Source organism: Salvelinus fontinalis, chromosome 15 (assembly GCF_029448725.1).
Source record: "Salvelinus fontinalis isolate EN_2023a chromosome 15, ASM2944872v1, whole genome shotgun sequence".
In the NCBI taxonomy this organism is placed as follows: Eukaryota; Metazoa; Chordata; class Actinopteri; order Salmoniformes; family Salmonidae; genus Salvelinus; species Salvelinus fontinalis.
The window spans coordinates 21,499,164-21,515,154 of NC_074679.1; the positions used below are offsets into that span (position 1 = coordinate 21,499,164).

General features: G+C 44.6%; 1 protein-coding gene across 2 annotated transcripts in view; it reads right to left on the reverse strand.

Moving 5' to 3' along the window:
• LOC129811534 (connector enhancer of kinase suppressor of ras 3-like) overlaps positions 1–15,991 on the reverse strand; it is an 83,971-nt gene that overhangs the window by 38,246 nt on the left and 29,734 nt on the right. For both annotated transcript variants that reach the window (XM_055862927.1, XM_055862928.1), the window contains exons 3-9: positions 12,295–12,497; positions 11,171–11,258; positions 5,167–5,208; positions 3,855–3,974; positions 3,361–3,420; positions 1,980–2,048; positions 1,630–1,776 (exon numbers count right to left, since the gene is read on the reverse strand). In XM_055862927.1, the coding sequence (XP_055718902.1) occupies positions 1,630–1,776; positions 1,980–2,048; positions 3,361–3,420; positions 3,855–3,974; positions 5,167–5,208; positions 11,171–11,258; positions 12,295–12,497 (729 nt within the window). The remainder of the gene's footprint in view (positions 1–1,629; positions 1,777–1,979; positions 2,049–3,360; positions 3,421–3,854; positions 3,975–5,166; positions 5,209–11,170; positions 11,259–12,294; positions 12,498–15,991) is intronic.

Genomic DNA, 15,991 nt, shown 5'->3' on the forward strand with positions numbered 1-15,991 from the left:
CCCTAAGCACACAACCAATACAACGCAGGAGTGGCTTCGGGACAAGTCTCTGAATGTCCTTGATTGGCCCAGCCAAAGCCCGGACTTGAACCCGATCAAACATATCTGGAGAGACCTGAAAATAGCTGTGCAGCGATGCTCCCAATCTAACCTGACAGAGGTTGAGAGGATCTGCAGAGAAGAATGGGAGAAGCTCCCCAAATACAGGTGTGCCAAGCTTGTAGCGTCATATCCAAAAAGACTCGAGGCTGTAATTGCTGCCAAAGGTGCTTCAACAAAGTACTGAGTAAAGGGTCTGAAAACTGTTTTTGCTTTGTCATTATGGGGTATTGTGTGTAGTTTTATTTGTTTTTGTTTGCCTCATCAATCAATTTTAGAATAAGGCTGTAACATAGCAATGTGTAAAAAGTGAAGGGGTCAATAATTATATTTGGGGAAAGGAAGGATTTTGATGGGAATCCAAAACAGCTGCTGCGGCATACATTTAAGAAACTATACCATTCTACCACAGCTATGGCAGCATTTTAAAGCCACACTACTTGGTAAATTGACCGTGTTCAGTTTCACTCTCCATCAAGCAGATCATAGTACGTCTACCCTCTCCTCCTCCCCTATAAACAGCATACCTGTAGAATCTAGTGTCACTCCTGAATCACTGTGTTCCATCATTGTTTAACACACTGACACCTCTCTCATCATAAAACCCAAGATGTGGCACTTTGATTCCTGACACCTTGTTCAAACACAACGGTGAACAGGTCCCGAATGATCCAGTATCTTTGTGATGAGAGGTTCTTTGTTAAGTGAAACCAGCTCTACTTTGATATCATGTGATCTGATCTTGCCAGGGCAGAAGAAGCCTCCAGAGGCATGACAGGGCAGTGCCAGGACCAGTGCACAGGTTAGGTTACAACAGCGTATTGTTCCCTATGGAGACCCAGTTACTGCAGTCAGGGCTCAGGTGCCTGGCTGTGGCTAAGAGCTCAGCAAGGTCATAATTGTCCACATATGAGAGAGTGGTGAATTGGATTACCATTACATAACTTATTTAACACAGGATTTGTCTGGACCTTCTGAGACTTGATTCTCCTTGTCTCCACTAACTCAAATCATAGGGGGTGTGACCTTCTCAAAAGAGGGTGTACCCAAGAACTTTGTGAGCTGAACCATTGAGCGGCCCAGAGACTTGTCTTCCATGGAAGCTAGCGACTAGCCAACCTAACCCACATAAATACAGCATGGATCACTAATGATTCCCACCCTACATTACTGCCAGATGTTGATCTGGTTCTACAACCACCACCACATACACAAACCACTCAAAGCAGACATTTGTTCCTCTCTCTTCTACTCACCACTGAAGGAGATGTTAGCTCCTGTCTCTGCAGACTGACACAGACTGCTGGCTGATGACCCAGTAAGAGTGACATCATCATCATCACTGTGAGAGTACAGTAGTGTTCCTCAGCCCTGCAGCCCTCTCTCTGGGTGTTTCCTACACTTGTCTAGACTTGTTGCACATCTCCCTACTCCCTCATAAGGCACATTTAACAAAAGGTAATATGAACAATAACAATCACACTGCCTTAGTATATCAAAGTAAAAGATGAAGGGCTCTAGAAGGTTCACCTGAGCCATGGGCGGTTTCCAACGCATGTTCTTGAGGGGGGCCGGTGTGAACCCGCAGGTGCCTGTAGGTCTCTTCTTCAGCAGTAGGACTACACCTTTAGGGTCCTCTCTCAGCTTCCCCACCAGGTTCTTCAGCTGCCAGCCCACCTGACAACACACAGAGTCAGCAATATATCCTTCTGTAGCTGTGTAGTGAACTGCAAGGGCCCGATTCTAACTTAAGACATAAATGTGTGGTTTTAAGTGAATGTGTGAGCCGTGGACAGTCTCAACCCTTCTATAGCACTATAGTTAATTGGAGGAGTGGTGTGTGTGACAGGTGTCAGATATAACAGGTGCTGGGTGCTCACCACTGTCTGCTGGTTGACCTGGATCACCTCGTCACCTCCATGGATCTTCCTAGTCATGTCCGCCGGGGACTGACAACACAAAGGAGAAGATTAGTCTACCAACAGACATCCCCTACATGTAATATTAGCTCCTGGATAATTACACATTTATCTGTCTTTGCTTTGTCGTCAGAAGTGCCACGTACGGGCTTGTTACGAAACAGACCCACTTCATAAGCCCCTGAGGAAATACACCTTCAATATAATTCTGACTACACAACCCAAACACCCTTCTTAATGAATGGGTTGTCAAATTATACATGACACATTTTGCATGAGAACGTCAAAGCAATTAATGAGTCATGATATATGATGAATTAGGGTTTGATAAACGACGGAAGGCATGATAATTAGGCTGTATTAGCTAGCGCTGCCACATTACTGTGTTCCTGAGGAGGAACACTAGGAGGATGTTTTACTGTTGGAGTTTGTGATTCTAAAATGGATGACGGAGATGGGAACAGCTATATTATTCAACCCATACACAACTCCATCCCTCTCTTCACTGCTTGATAAACACATTTACACTGGTATCCTTGCTCTGGGGTAAACACTTCTGCCCTCGACCACCCTTCGCACCGGAGGAGGGGGGCAGGGTGGGTTGGAAAGAAGATGGACTGTTTGAAGCCCACCCTTAACTGTCCCCAGTGGTGAAAAAACTACCCAATTGTCATAGTTGAGTAAAAGTAAAGATAATAAAATAAATGACTCAAGTGAAAGTCACTAAGTAAAATCCTACTTGAGTAAAAGTATTTGGTTTTAAATATACTTAAGTATCAAAAGTAATTTCAAATTCCTTATATTCAGCAAACCAGATAGCCCAAAAAAAGTGTCATTTACCGATAGCCAGGGGCACACTAACACTCAAAGCATGTGTGTTTAGTGAGTCTGCCAGATCAGAGGCAGTAAGGACGACCAGGAATGTTCTCATGATAAGTGCGTGAATTACACTATTTTCCTGTCCTGCTAAGCATTCAAAATGTAACAAGTCCTTTTGTGTCAGGGAAAATGTATGGAGTAAAAAGTACATAATTTTCTTTAGGAATGTATTGAAGTCAAATTAAAAAGTTGTCAAATATAAATAGTAAAATACAGATACCCCCAAAAACTACATAAGTAGTACTTTAAATTATGTTTACTTAAGTACTTTATACCACTGACTGTCTCCCCATCAGAACTTGGCAACTAGTATTTACGCATAATATTAAGAGTTGCTATACCAACTGGATTTATAATGAAACATGGCGCGTTGACTAGGATGGTGTTCACAGGGATGGTGTTCACTAAGACGGCGCGTTCACTAGGATATACTCAAGTATTCCTCTGTGGCCATTATACTTACATGCTCTGTGGTGCCCGTGATGACATGAAGTCCATCATAGGTGGATTTGATGTACATACCCTGTACAAATACATGAATTATCATTTGTGAGACATTTTGAACTTGTCTGGTGTTCAACTTTCTTACACACTGCGCTAGTAGTCCAGACACACTGCGCTAGTAGTCCAGACACACTGCGCTAGTAGTCCAGACACACTGCGCTAGTAGTCCAGACACACTGCGCTAGTAGTCCAGACACACTGCGCTAGTAGTCCAGACACACTGCGCTAGTAGTCCAGACACACTGCGCTAGTAGTCCAGACACACTGCGCTAGTAGTCCAGACACACTGCGCTAGTAGTCCAGACACACTGCGCTAGTAGTCCAGACACACTGCGCTAGTAGTCCAGACACACTGCGCTAGTAGTCCAGACACACTGCGCTAGTAGTCCAGACACACTGCGCTAGTAGTCCAGATGGTTTGGGGTTAAACTGAGAACAGGCAGCATTCCTCACCAGTCCCTCCCCAGGCTTGAGGTTGTTGAGCTGAACTTCATCCAAGCATGCTGATTGGCTCATCAGAGGGTCAGAGGTGGTTCTCACGGTCTGGTCACAGATGCTGTTCAGAACCTTGGACTGGAACGAGAAAGATCGGAGGGAACCCTTTTAAGCAACGCAAGAAAACCAAAACAAACAACCCAAAGAATGAAAACAAATTGAATGGAATCTCATGAATCCATCTCATTGCTTGTTCCAGTGACTCGATGTGCTTTCCTGATGGCTGTGATTACACGACCAACCCAGTAATGTCCCGTCACGTGACTGTGATTCTGTAGCTACCGCCTGTCACCTAAGAGGTGTTGTTTCTGTGGCTGTCAGTGTTAGAGGGGTGGGCTGGCAGGTTGGCCAGGCAGTCAGGTGACAAGAACAGTCAGTCACTCTGGGGCAATTATCACACTCCCCCATGGAAGAGGGGGGAAACGAGGGGTGAGGGTCATTAACGTTAACATTAGCTGGTTCTCCAGCTTCAGATACAGCACTGAGAACATGCGGGAGATCCGCCTATACCCCTCTTCTCCATTCTAGGTCATTACAGACAATCTCACCACCTTGTCATCATTAGTGGGGGCATTTTAGTGATGCTCTGAGAGAATTTGCTTTTTCTTCAGGCGAGTAACAAGCATCATGCCTAAAACACGCACAACACATTTGTGCTTACATACAGATGCGGATGGGACACGAGTTAAACCAACTGATGCACTGAACCAACCTTATTTTAGCTCTAATTGAATTTTGTGTTGACCACACAAGTCTATAACTAGATCCCTTGACAGGAATTTGAAAACAAACAATAATCAGTGAAATGCTACACACACTTCAGAATATTCACCATAGATAGGGACCAGTCTAACTACAAGAGTTTTTCTGGTGCACTTATTTGAACAAGTTCAACATGGAGAAGACTTCTAAACAGTGTAGAGATTGAGATCTAGCTATTGTGTGAGTGCCTGCAGCAGAGTTCACCGACAGTGTCTGAGAGGGAGGAAGTTCAGTGTGAGCTGTAGAGTCTGGAGTGTCAGGGACAGGAAACACTGATTGATGGCCGGGGTGTATTTTAGCCGCCTCTTTTACCAGAGGGCCCAAGCCCATGGCCCTGCCTGCACTATTAACTCAGAGGGAGACTGCGCTGAAAGCATGCCACCTAATCTCCATATAAAACATTAGAGATCAACATCTACCCAAACGTTCAAACAGACTTTACCTGAGTGCTCCCATAGGAGGTGGGAACTCATTCTAAAGTTTACATAAGGAGAGGAGATATACTTACAACTTCCAGGATCTTTTCCTCCATCTCGTAAACAGTATAGTCCTGTGGAGGAGGAGACAGATGTTAGATAGGCGGCCTTCTCAATACTCCATCAACAGGAAGAGGTTCTTTCCCCACAAAGATAGTTTTTATTTACTAAGTATAGTGAGTCAATAAATATGATATAATCAAAGATCCAGATATAGGACTGTGGGAGTTGGAGAATGGCCTCAAATAAATAGCTTTCTGAGTCAAATTACATCTCCATATGAACTTGGGGACAATATAATTGCATAACGTGGTGTGGGGTTACAGTAAACTATAGAGTAGTGTAAATGAGGGAACCTTGCATCTAGAAAACACAACTTGGAGAGGAGGCGGCAAAGTGTTACACTGTAGAAACCATATCATCTAACTTCAAGGTGACCAAAAACCCATATCCAATCCCATTTCAGTTTTTAATTGACTTCAGTAAACAAAACACTGTTTAGCACTGGGTTGCCATGCTTTCATCGTCTAACTTTTGATCCTCTAACAACTCGGTCATCATAACCTTTGATCGCCTGGTACTGTCCAAACTCAAAACCTCTCTTGGTCTGTGGACGACACTGTCAACATGGGCCTACACTACATCCTTGATAACCGAAAGACATATGCAAGGATATTGTTTGTGGACTTCAGCTCTGCGTTGAATAACATCATCCCAGAACCGCTACATGACAAACTCTCCCAATTGAACGTATCCGGCTCCATCGGTCAGAGGATCACTGACTTCCTGATCAAAAGGACGCAACACGTGAAGCTGTGAAAACACCTTTTCGGACTCTTTATCCCTCAGTACCGGAGGGCCACAAGGACACGTGTTCTCACCTCAACACCGATAACTGCACCTGTCAAACTCCTGAAGTTTGCATATGATACAACTGGTCGGTCTCAACACCGACGGCAATGAGTCCATGTATCGTGGAGAGATGACCGGCTGGTGGCCTGGTGCAGTCAAGTGGCCATCAGACTGTTGAATAGCCATCACTAGCACAGAGGCTGCTACCTATATACATAGACTTGAAATCACTGGCCACTTCAATAAATGTTTAAGTATCTTGCATTACTTTCTCATATGTATTCTATACTACTCTACTGTATCTTAGTCTATGCCGCTCTGACATTGCTCGTCCATATATTGATATATTCTTAATTCCATTCCTTTACTTTAATTTGTGTGTATTGGGTACATGTTGTGAAATTGTTAGATTTTTTTTTTATTTATTATTTTTTCCCCGGGGGGTGGATCAGCTTAATATTGCGGAAAGAATGTTGCTTCCAATGTAATTGTCTGCATCATTTCCAATCCCCCATATTTTTTTGGGTAAATATATATCCATTCACGTATGCATACATATACACATATATACATACACATACCTACATAGACATATACTTTTTTTTAAAGAGTATACCTTTATTATTATTCCCCGCACACCCTACCACCGATCCCCCAATTAGAGTAAACTGATAAACATTTCTGTTTTTACCTTCAATTTATACATCTTATACACATTTTACAGACACAGTCTACTTTATAATAGTTCTCTCTTGTTTGTTCTTAGTCCTTCCTCTATTTCTGTTGTCCATCCAGTTTGATTTCCACTTGTAACTGTGCTATTTCACAATAGCTCCGCACCTATACACATTTCACAGATCCCGTATGCCCTACATTGTTTATCTTGTTATTAGTCCCACCCTTCAGCTCCACTCAACCCTTCCCATCTATCTTCCAACATCATCCATTTCGGATTTTTATTTGCCATATATTTTTCAACTGTGCTGTGATGCTTCACAAAAGATTTGAATCTTCCTATTCTCATAGCTTCCACGGATTGTAAATTAAAAATAAACATTTTTGCTAAAATAATTATTATATTATTGATTGATTGACTATGGCTTTTCAAAACCCCCAGTATTGCTATCTGTAGCGTTAGTTCTACGCAAATGTTGCAATTCTTCAACCATTCCTGGACCTGTGACCAAAAACGAGCTACATGCGGACAATACCAAAATAAATGGTCTAATGACTCTGCCTCCTCACAGCAGAATCTACAGAGCTGGGAAGATTGTATCCCCCATATATATAACATTCTATTAGTTGCAAGAATTTTGTACAATAATTTAAATTGAAAAATTCGAAGTTTTGAATCCGGCGTTGTTTTGCGTATCAATTCATAAATTGAATTGTTAGATATTACTTGTTAAATATTGCTACACCCGCAATAACATCTTCTAAACACGTGTATGTGACCAATAACATTTAATAGATGTGTACACCGAGGAACTTGAAGCTTTCCACCTTCTCCACTGCGGTCCCGTCGATGTGGATAGGTAGGTGCTCCCTCTGCTGTTTCCTGAAGTCCACAATCATCTCCTTTGTTTTGTTGACGTTGAGTGAGAGGTTGTTTTCCTGACACCACACTCCCAGAGCCCTCACCTCCTCCCTGTAGGCTGTCTCGTCATGGTTGGTATTCAAGCCTACTACTTTTGTGTTGTCTGCAAACTTGATGATTGAGTTGGAGGCATGCTTGGCCACACAGTCATATGGGTGAACAGGAGGGGGCTGAGCACACACCCTTGTGGGGCCCCAGTGTTCAGGATCAGCAAAGTGGTGGTGTTGTTTCCTACCTTCACTACCTGGGGGCGGCCTGTCAGGAAGTTCAAGATCCAGATGCAGAGGGTGGGGTTCAAACCCAGGGCCCCGAGCTTAATGATGAGCTTGGAGGGTACTATGGTGTTGAATACTGAGCTATAGTCAATGAACAGCATTCTTACATAGGTATTCCTCTTTTCCAAATGGGATAGGGCAGTGTGATGGTAATTGCATCGTCTGTGGATCTATTGGGGCGGTAAGCAAATTGAAGTGGGTCTAGGATGTTAGGTAAGGTAGAGGTGATATGATCCTTGACTAGTCTCTCAAAGCACTTCATGATGACAGAAGTGAGTGCTACGGGGTGATGGTCATTTAGTTCAGTTACCTTTGCTTTCTTGGGTACAGGAACAATGGTGGCCGTCTTGAAGCACATGGGGACAGCAGACTGGGATAGGGTGAATGGACAAGGTTTGCCAGCTTATTTGTGAAAACCACAGAGAAGGACTACAGCACTGGTTTGTCCTTTAGGGCCAAGAGTTTTTTCCAGCAGTCTCTCTCTATGGAATCATCTTATGATCTGCACTGTACTGAATGTTTTCTTTTGGGATACCGATGCACATAACTCTTTTTTAACTAGTAAAACCACCAGAACAAACATGGAGGGAAACTAATAAGCATAAAATACAGTTTCAGTTTTGGTACCAAAACAATGTTTCCCCTCAATTACTTTCCAACACGGCCAAGGACGTGTGGTGTTTTTGAAAGGAATTTGTCAGGACCTCCATCAGAAACTGGCATATTTTTGCCATAAATAGGTCTATATTTGGATGAATACGTCAAGCTGAAATGCATTTTTCATGCCAAAATCAGATATGCTAAAAAGACAGATTTAGTAGGTTTGCGGTCAAAAGCAGTATCATAATAAACTGCTTTTCTTACATGCAGACTGTTTTATATCAAAAGTAGCAAATGATCACAATGTGAATATAATCCTCGTTGGCATAATCTTTCAGATCTGTGTTTTTTGACAATCCCTTGAAGCATCAAACTTTCAAAAACAGAACAGAAGCAGTATTCATACATAAGCCAGATGGAAACCAAGATCAGAGGGAAAGACTGAGGAAAGATTCCCTGGGTAAAGCAGCCGATCCTCAGCCTCCTCATGCCATGGTGGTCCTCCCACAGCAGACTAGGATCAGATGACTCCCCAGACGGCCCTGCAGCCTTTGATCTGTAACCAGAGACAATTTGTCCAGCCGAGCAATGAAGTGGCAAAAAGAGAAGGCTGCTGGCACACCAGTTCAACAAGGAGCCAGTTATACAGCTGACCAGACTGGACAAATGAACAGGATCTTACAGAACAAGAAATCAAAACACCATGTGACTCAGACCTGCCCTCCAGACTTCCCTTCCTCCTACAATGTCTTTCCACCTCTTTACTGAGTGTTACCCTCACCTTTCTTGACCCTTTATGCAGGAAGACAGAGCAAACTCTGACCTCACGGGTCAGATGAGGTGGCTGCAATGGCTGCATGTTTGCTGTTTTATTGCGTGTGTATACATTGAGTTCATTCATGCAGAAGGACATAAATCGACCATCTTTAAAGCCCTGTTCTTGGCGGAGGTTCATTAACAGGCTGTGTAACCTCATGAAGCATGCCCACACCATAAAAATCACAGTTATACTCCCCCTCAGCACCTGCCTGGTCTTTGACAAACACCTCCCCGAAATCTGTTGGGGGAGTCCAGGAGTGTCTAAAGCCTATGTCAGATACATAGGTCTGTGAGAGCATTGGAGGTATCTTCCTGCATGTGTCTATGACAGGATAAGGTGGCCCCTGGATGGACTGAAGACATATCCACCTGGGTCTCTCACAGCTGAGTGCCATCAAGGCCAAGGTGTCTGCTACAGTACACCACAGTAAAGCTGCAACAGGCAGCCCTGGAGTACAAGGCTCACGCCACACAAAAACCCTTCACTTTAAAAACACCTTTGTGGGAAATGTCTCCACTCAGCTCCCCACTCCTCCTCCACACCCAGGGTGAGACCCACCACAGTAAATCACCTGAGCTTTGAAATCCCAGACGTTGGCAAGGCAATCAGCACCATGGGAACAGAATATACCCTATGCAATAACCCTTCAAAAACAGTACCTGCAATCTCAATAGCCACTTTCACTATGGGTGTAAACTGTAAAGGCTGTTGGCAATTGTTGGGATGCCCTGGGGAAAGAAACGGTCAAAAAGCAGACAGGCACTTTGCCTCTGTGCTTGGGTTTTTAACTGGCTTCGTTTGTTTTCTTTCAGAGCTGACTCTTACATAACCAGTTCGGAAAACAAATTGGAAATATTAATTCTATAAATCTGATAAAAATAGAACCCGACAACCCATGGTGAAATCAAACACACATTTAACATGGCACGTTTGCTGATTTTTAAGGAGAGGTAAACATCTAATGTGTGTCAGTGAAGGAGAGGTAAACATCTAATGTGTGTCAGTGAAGGAGAGGTAAACATCTAATGTGTGTCAGTGAAGGAGAGGTAAACATCTAATGTGTGTCAGTGAAGGAGAGGTAAACATCTAATGTGTGTCAGTGAAGGAGAGGTAAACATCTAATGTGTGTCAGTGAAGGAGAGGTAAACATCTAATGTGTGTCAGTGAAGGAGAGGTAAACATCTAATGTGTGTCAGTGAAGAAGAGGTAAACATCTAATGTGTGTCAGTGAAGGAGAGGTAAACATCTAATGTGTGTCAGTGAAGGAGAGGTAAACATCTAATGTGTGTCAGTGAAGGAGAGGTAAACATCTAATGTGTGTCAGTGAAGGAGAGGTAAACATCTAATGTGTGTCAGTGAAGAAGAGGTAAACATCTAATGTGTGTCAGTGAAGTAGACCAATGTACCACCTCCTCAACCCACTGTGCATTAACCCTCCACAGGACGTACACACAGAAAGTATGCTCTCCCGCTGTGAACATCTTGCAGCAGGCAAACAGAAACCACATGGCCGAGGGAATAATGCAGTACGCATAATGTTGGCAGATGCTTTTAAAAGAGCGCCAGAGATTTTCATTAAAGTGTAAACTCAGTGGCTGCAATTGCCGTTAAAACTCCACCATGGTTGGGGTCTCCTCAGCTAACCTGAGGGGGGGCAGACCAAAAACAAAACAGCAGAAACAGGCTTGCGATGTTCATAACCGCCTGCCCCCCGACCTAATCCTACATGTGTCTGCCCTCAGGCCAGGATGCCCTGAGTGGAAAGAGCTATGGTGTGACTTTTCCAGGGGCATGCTGCATGTACACTGTTGAGAGGGATCTGGAGCAAGAGAGAGGGGTGGAGAAAAAGGGAGAGAGTGGAGGTAGAGCCAGCGAGAGAGCAACATGCCGACCTGTTGAACTGTGGTGGTGAGGTCCAGACACAGCTGAATGATCTTATTCTTGGTGCTGGTGAAGTCACTGATCCCAGTCAGGGGCGTCCTGCAACAAGAGAGGAGAGAAAAGATTGAGATGCCATTTCATCATGACATTTTAAGGTCCGGGTCATGTCCCTGACCATACTGAAATTCAGTAGCAGTCAGGAGAGCTGGATAAGGGAGTAAATATCACAGTGGGACAACAGTGCGACAGAGCCACCTCTAGGAGGCTGTTAATAAGGAAAACAACAGTACTGGTGAACCTTGCTCTACTTTGCATGTGCCTTGGATAGAAGGCTCTGTGGCCACAGACAATGATTGGAAGGAACACAGTCTGTCTCCATGTTGGGCCGCCTCCTCCATTCCTTCTCTCAAATACCCACCCCTGAACTCCAAAATACATCTCCTACCGTTAGCCCCTCAACACCATGCCACCCCCAAATACGTTGGGAGAAGTCATCACAACACACTTTTGATCTTGAAACAAACTTTAGAAAATAAACAAATCCTTTCCGCTGTGAAGGTCAACATGGTGACATTAATACTACTACCTGGTTTAGTTAACTGACAGAAGGGGAGAGTGATCTTTAAAACAAATGCTTGGAAAATAAAGTAAGCACTGTACATGAGCAGTAGAGTATGTGGATATTCTGGAGGATTGAGTCTTACAGCTCATCTGGATATTCTCTAGACAATGACTAGACAGAGGTAGATGAAACCCACCAGACTGTATCCAATTTCATTTATATGTCCTCAAACCCTTTCTAGAAGGCTCTCCTGAGAGAGAGGAGCTGTGTTTCTGCTATAGTCTGTAGAGGCTGAGGAGAAACCAATGCCTGTAATGTGTAGCGTAGCAGTATATTCTAGTCATGAGGTGATTCAGTGAGCTTAATGACTCCTATGCATTTGAAAAACTAACATTACAGCTAACCCCAACGGCAGTCCAGGAGTTTGAATGTATATAGCAGATTTTATGTAGCTGGGACAGCTATGCAAAGTTACCATGGTAACCCTACTCTGTGCATACAAATGGAGTACACTGAATGTTTTTTGCTCGTGGGGCCAGCCTTCCCAGAATGCTGTGCGATGCGAGGTCTTACCTGTCCAGCCAGGCCAGGAGACTCTTGGCAGCTCCGATGAGCTCCACCACGGAGGTGAGGAAGTCGTTGGGGGGTTTCCTGGAGGTGCTGCCGTCGTATGTCGGGCACTTCCTGCGGTCTGACGTGGACATGTGCAGGCTGTTGGTGGCTGCTCTCATCCTCACCACCAGACCCTTCAGGTTGTCTGTCTCCACTCCGTAGTTCTGAGAGGGGAAGAAAGAGCAGAAGAGTTGAGCTTGATATATCAAAAGTTATAGTTTGTCATAAAATAATGTGTATTTTTACGTGATTACAGTGAACGTCAAATACATTTTTGGGACAAAGCATTGCTGTTTGGAACTGTTTTTCCAGATTTTTATGGCTCTGGATTTCATGTCACACACAAACATGTTTCCTGCAGAGTAAATGTGGGTTATTAATTGTAATGGGCTAAGGATGCATGATTTAAGAGGCCATGTCTCTACCGGCACCTCTGGGGAGAAATTCCCCTGCATTCTTCAGGCACGTCTGGCTCAACCCTCGGGAGAGAGGCGTGCACGTGCCATCACCTGATTCCCATCAAGCAAGCAAAGTTTTCATTCCTGAGCCAGTAAGTTGAGGGCAGACGTGTAAGCCTGGCTGCAGATCTGTGTGTGCTTAGGCTACTGCTCTGTCGACTGTTTATTCCTACTGACCTTACAACCCTGACCTCACGGAGCTGCTCCAGGGGAAGTGATTAGGTAAATGATTGACGGACACACCCAACCTAGTTTTTACTTCCAACTGTGTAGAACGAGATTCTCTTTTGAGTTTACGACTCGGAAAATACCTATAATTCCTTCTAATGGCCAAATAAATCCCTTATTTGAGGCCAAAGTTGTGTCCTGTACCTGCTGGTCCCTAGCTCTGCTCTGACTACAGGGATATTTTGTATGAAATAAAGCTTTAGATGTACATTGTTAGTACAGTATGAGCAGACCAAGTTGCATTTCTTTATGTAAGCATCCACAAAGCCTTCTTCATCATAGCGCATAGCTACAGTTAGTCATATGGTGAGTTCATCACCTATCGGACTGTGCAGTACATTTCACTGCGAGCAATGGGTCTGATCTCAGGGAGCATTGGATTTAACACTGACCTATGGTCAGGTTCAGACCAATGCTCTCATCAACCATCACGATGGCCACATTCATCATGACGTCAGTCAGCTGCCGGCTCTGCTTAGTGGCTTAATTTAGGATGGCTTAATTTAGCAACTAATCCTGGCAACTCACGCACGCTCCACTTAAATATTGCGGAAAGAATGTCTTTGGAGTGGAGCGCTAGTTAAAGGAGACAAGAGGGGGGGTAGCCTAAACTCCTGTTCTGGCAAATATCAGCTCACATGGTGTTGCATCCCTGCCAGCCTCGCTGGCCTCAGCCCGACTGGCACGCTAACGGCTAAACACGCTAAAGAGCAGAAAATAGCTTGCGCTCGCTCGGCCCTGCTCCACACTGAGGAAACCTGCAAGTGATCAGCGGCTAACTCCACTCAGCTGCCGTTTTATATCAGGAGCATTTACTCAGGAACCGATTATATATTACCTCATCCTAAAGTCGTCCCCACGGAGCTGCATGGGGCTGTGGCAGAAGCCATATGTGCAAACTGACAGAGCATGTTACATTTCCTACATCTCAGTTGGCAAATCAAACATCCAAACGGCTCTTTCAGAGGTCCACCGAGACACAAAGAGCCTTTGAGGTCATTATGGGAACCTCATGAACCTTAAGCAGATTTATACCAGGAGAAGAGATGGAGAGAAGGTGCATATAACTATCTCAGATGCTCTCAAAACACAACACTTGTCCATTATAAGACACAGCAACTGTGTTGAACCAAAACAGTGGCTTTGAAACTAAGCCATGGAGAGCCAATCAACATCAAACAGCACTGCTGGCTTTGTCATTAGTGAGCCAATAACACACAGAAACACCAGCTCTGACTGGTAGGCAGATGTTCAACACCTCTTTGTTCCATAGCTGTAGCAACTTATAGGAACAGGGACCAGGTAAATAATGTGCGTTTCAAATCAAATTCACTCCATTTCAAAGTGACTGTTGTGAGCAGGATCTGCTTGGGCCTCCAGATAGGTCCTGTATCCTGACATGAACAAGTGTTCTCAGGAGACCCGAGGGGGGCTATCGCAACAGGTTCCCCTCACCGCATGGGCCCAACGATACGCATCACCTGACACGACCAGAGGAACATGGCCCAAGAAGGGCATTCGCACAACTTTCGACCACAGACAGGAGGCTGTTGCCAGGTGGGGGCCCACATCGGTTTCCTGCTCCTGGGGAGATAGGTACGCACCTCCAGGGGACAAGTCCACAGTAAAACACCAATCATTGCAGTTTCCACACACTACTTGGCTGCTGCGCCTTGAATATCTATTCCATGGCTCTGGGAGACAATAGGTGGGCTTTTCTCCTGTGAGAAGGCCGCTGGGGTTCCAAAGAAAATCAGAGGTGTTGGGTTTCAAGATGGGTCTCTGCAGAAGTCATCATGGTTTTGACTTGAGTCCCAGTTTGATTAATCAACATGTCCTTCGTCAGTCTACAGAGACCAGTTTGCTCTGATGGTTTTTGGCTGGTGAGCTGTAATCTGAGTAAGTCAGTCTGTCGAACGTCCTGCTGAGGGGGAGGAACTCGATGAGAGTCAAGCTAAGACATGTGTGATACAAGGTTCTACTCATTTATGAGATGAAAACAAATACACAGCACTGACGTAAGAACATGCTCTCCAAGAGCATTCAACAGAAAAAGAGAAGGTTCAGAGCATCTCATCTCCTGATCATCTACCAAATGGCTACATGACCGATACAGGGGGTATCCTGTCTACCCTGAAAGGACTGTGTGAGCACAAAGAGAATAGTTGGACTTGAACCATTCGACACCACAGCAGAGAGACACTAGTGAGGGGGGAATTGGCTGGCAACACTGTCAGAGTGAGGGGGTCTGGTATTTGTCGGCTGTGTGTTCCTGTCATAAGCCATGACCTCTCCCGGGGCCAGTGAGAGAGAGGCCTCTATGTTAATAAAGTAGGGATGGGCACGGTTATTCAAAGTTATATGACAGTTATGAGTGTGCCCCATTAAAAAAGAAGACATACCGGTAGCCTACACACTTTTCACCTGTGTAGCTTGTCATTGTTGGTCAATCAAAGCAGCACTACCGTCAGAGGTTCCACGTATAGCAAGTGAAGTGGGAGATTTCCGCTAAATGGAATTAAGTTAGTTAAATGAGAAGGAGTAGGCTACAATGATCAACCAAAATGTAGGCTGTTTAATATGAATGGAGTTGTTGTAGACAAGGATGCATAGAGCGCCGCAAAATAGCCTCAAATAGCTAGCTAGCTAACCAACTTAGCTGGCTATTTTAGCTAGCTAGCTTCTTCACATCAATTTGATGCAGTCAAGACAGACACTACCAGATGAGTTTCTAACTTGCTCGAGTCGGTTTGGCTACTTTCTCCTTCTGTGTCAGACACCCCGGCCCGAAAGAGAGAGAGAGGGCGACAGGTAGCCGGGAGGGTAGGAGCATTGGGCCAGTATCCGAAAAGTTGCTGGATCGAATCCCCAAGCTGACAAGGTAAAAATCTGTCGTTCTGCCCTGAGCAAGGCAGTTAACCTAATGTTCCCCGGGCGCCGAAGACGTGGATGTCGATTAAGGCAGTCCCCCG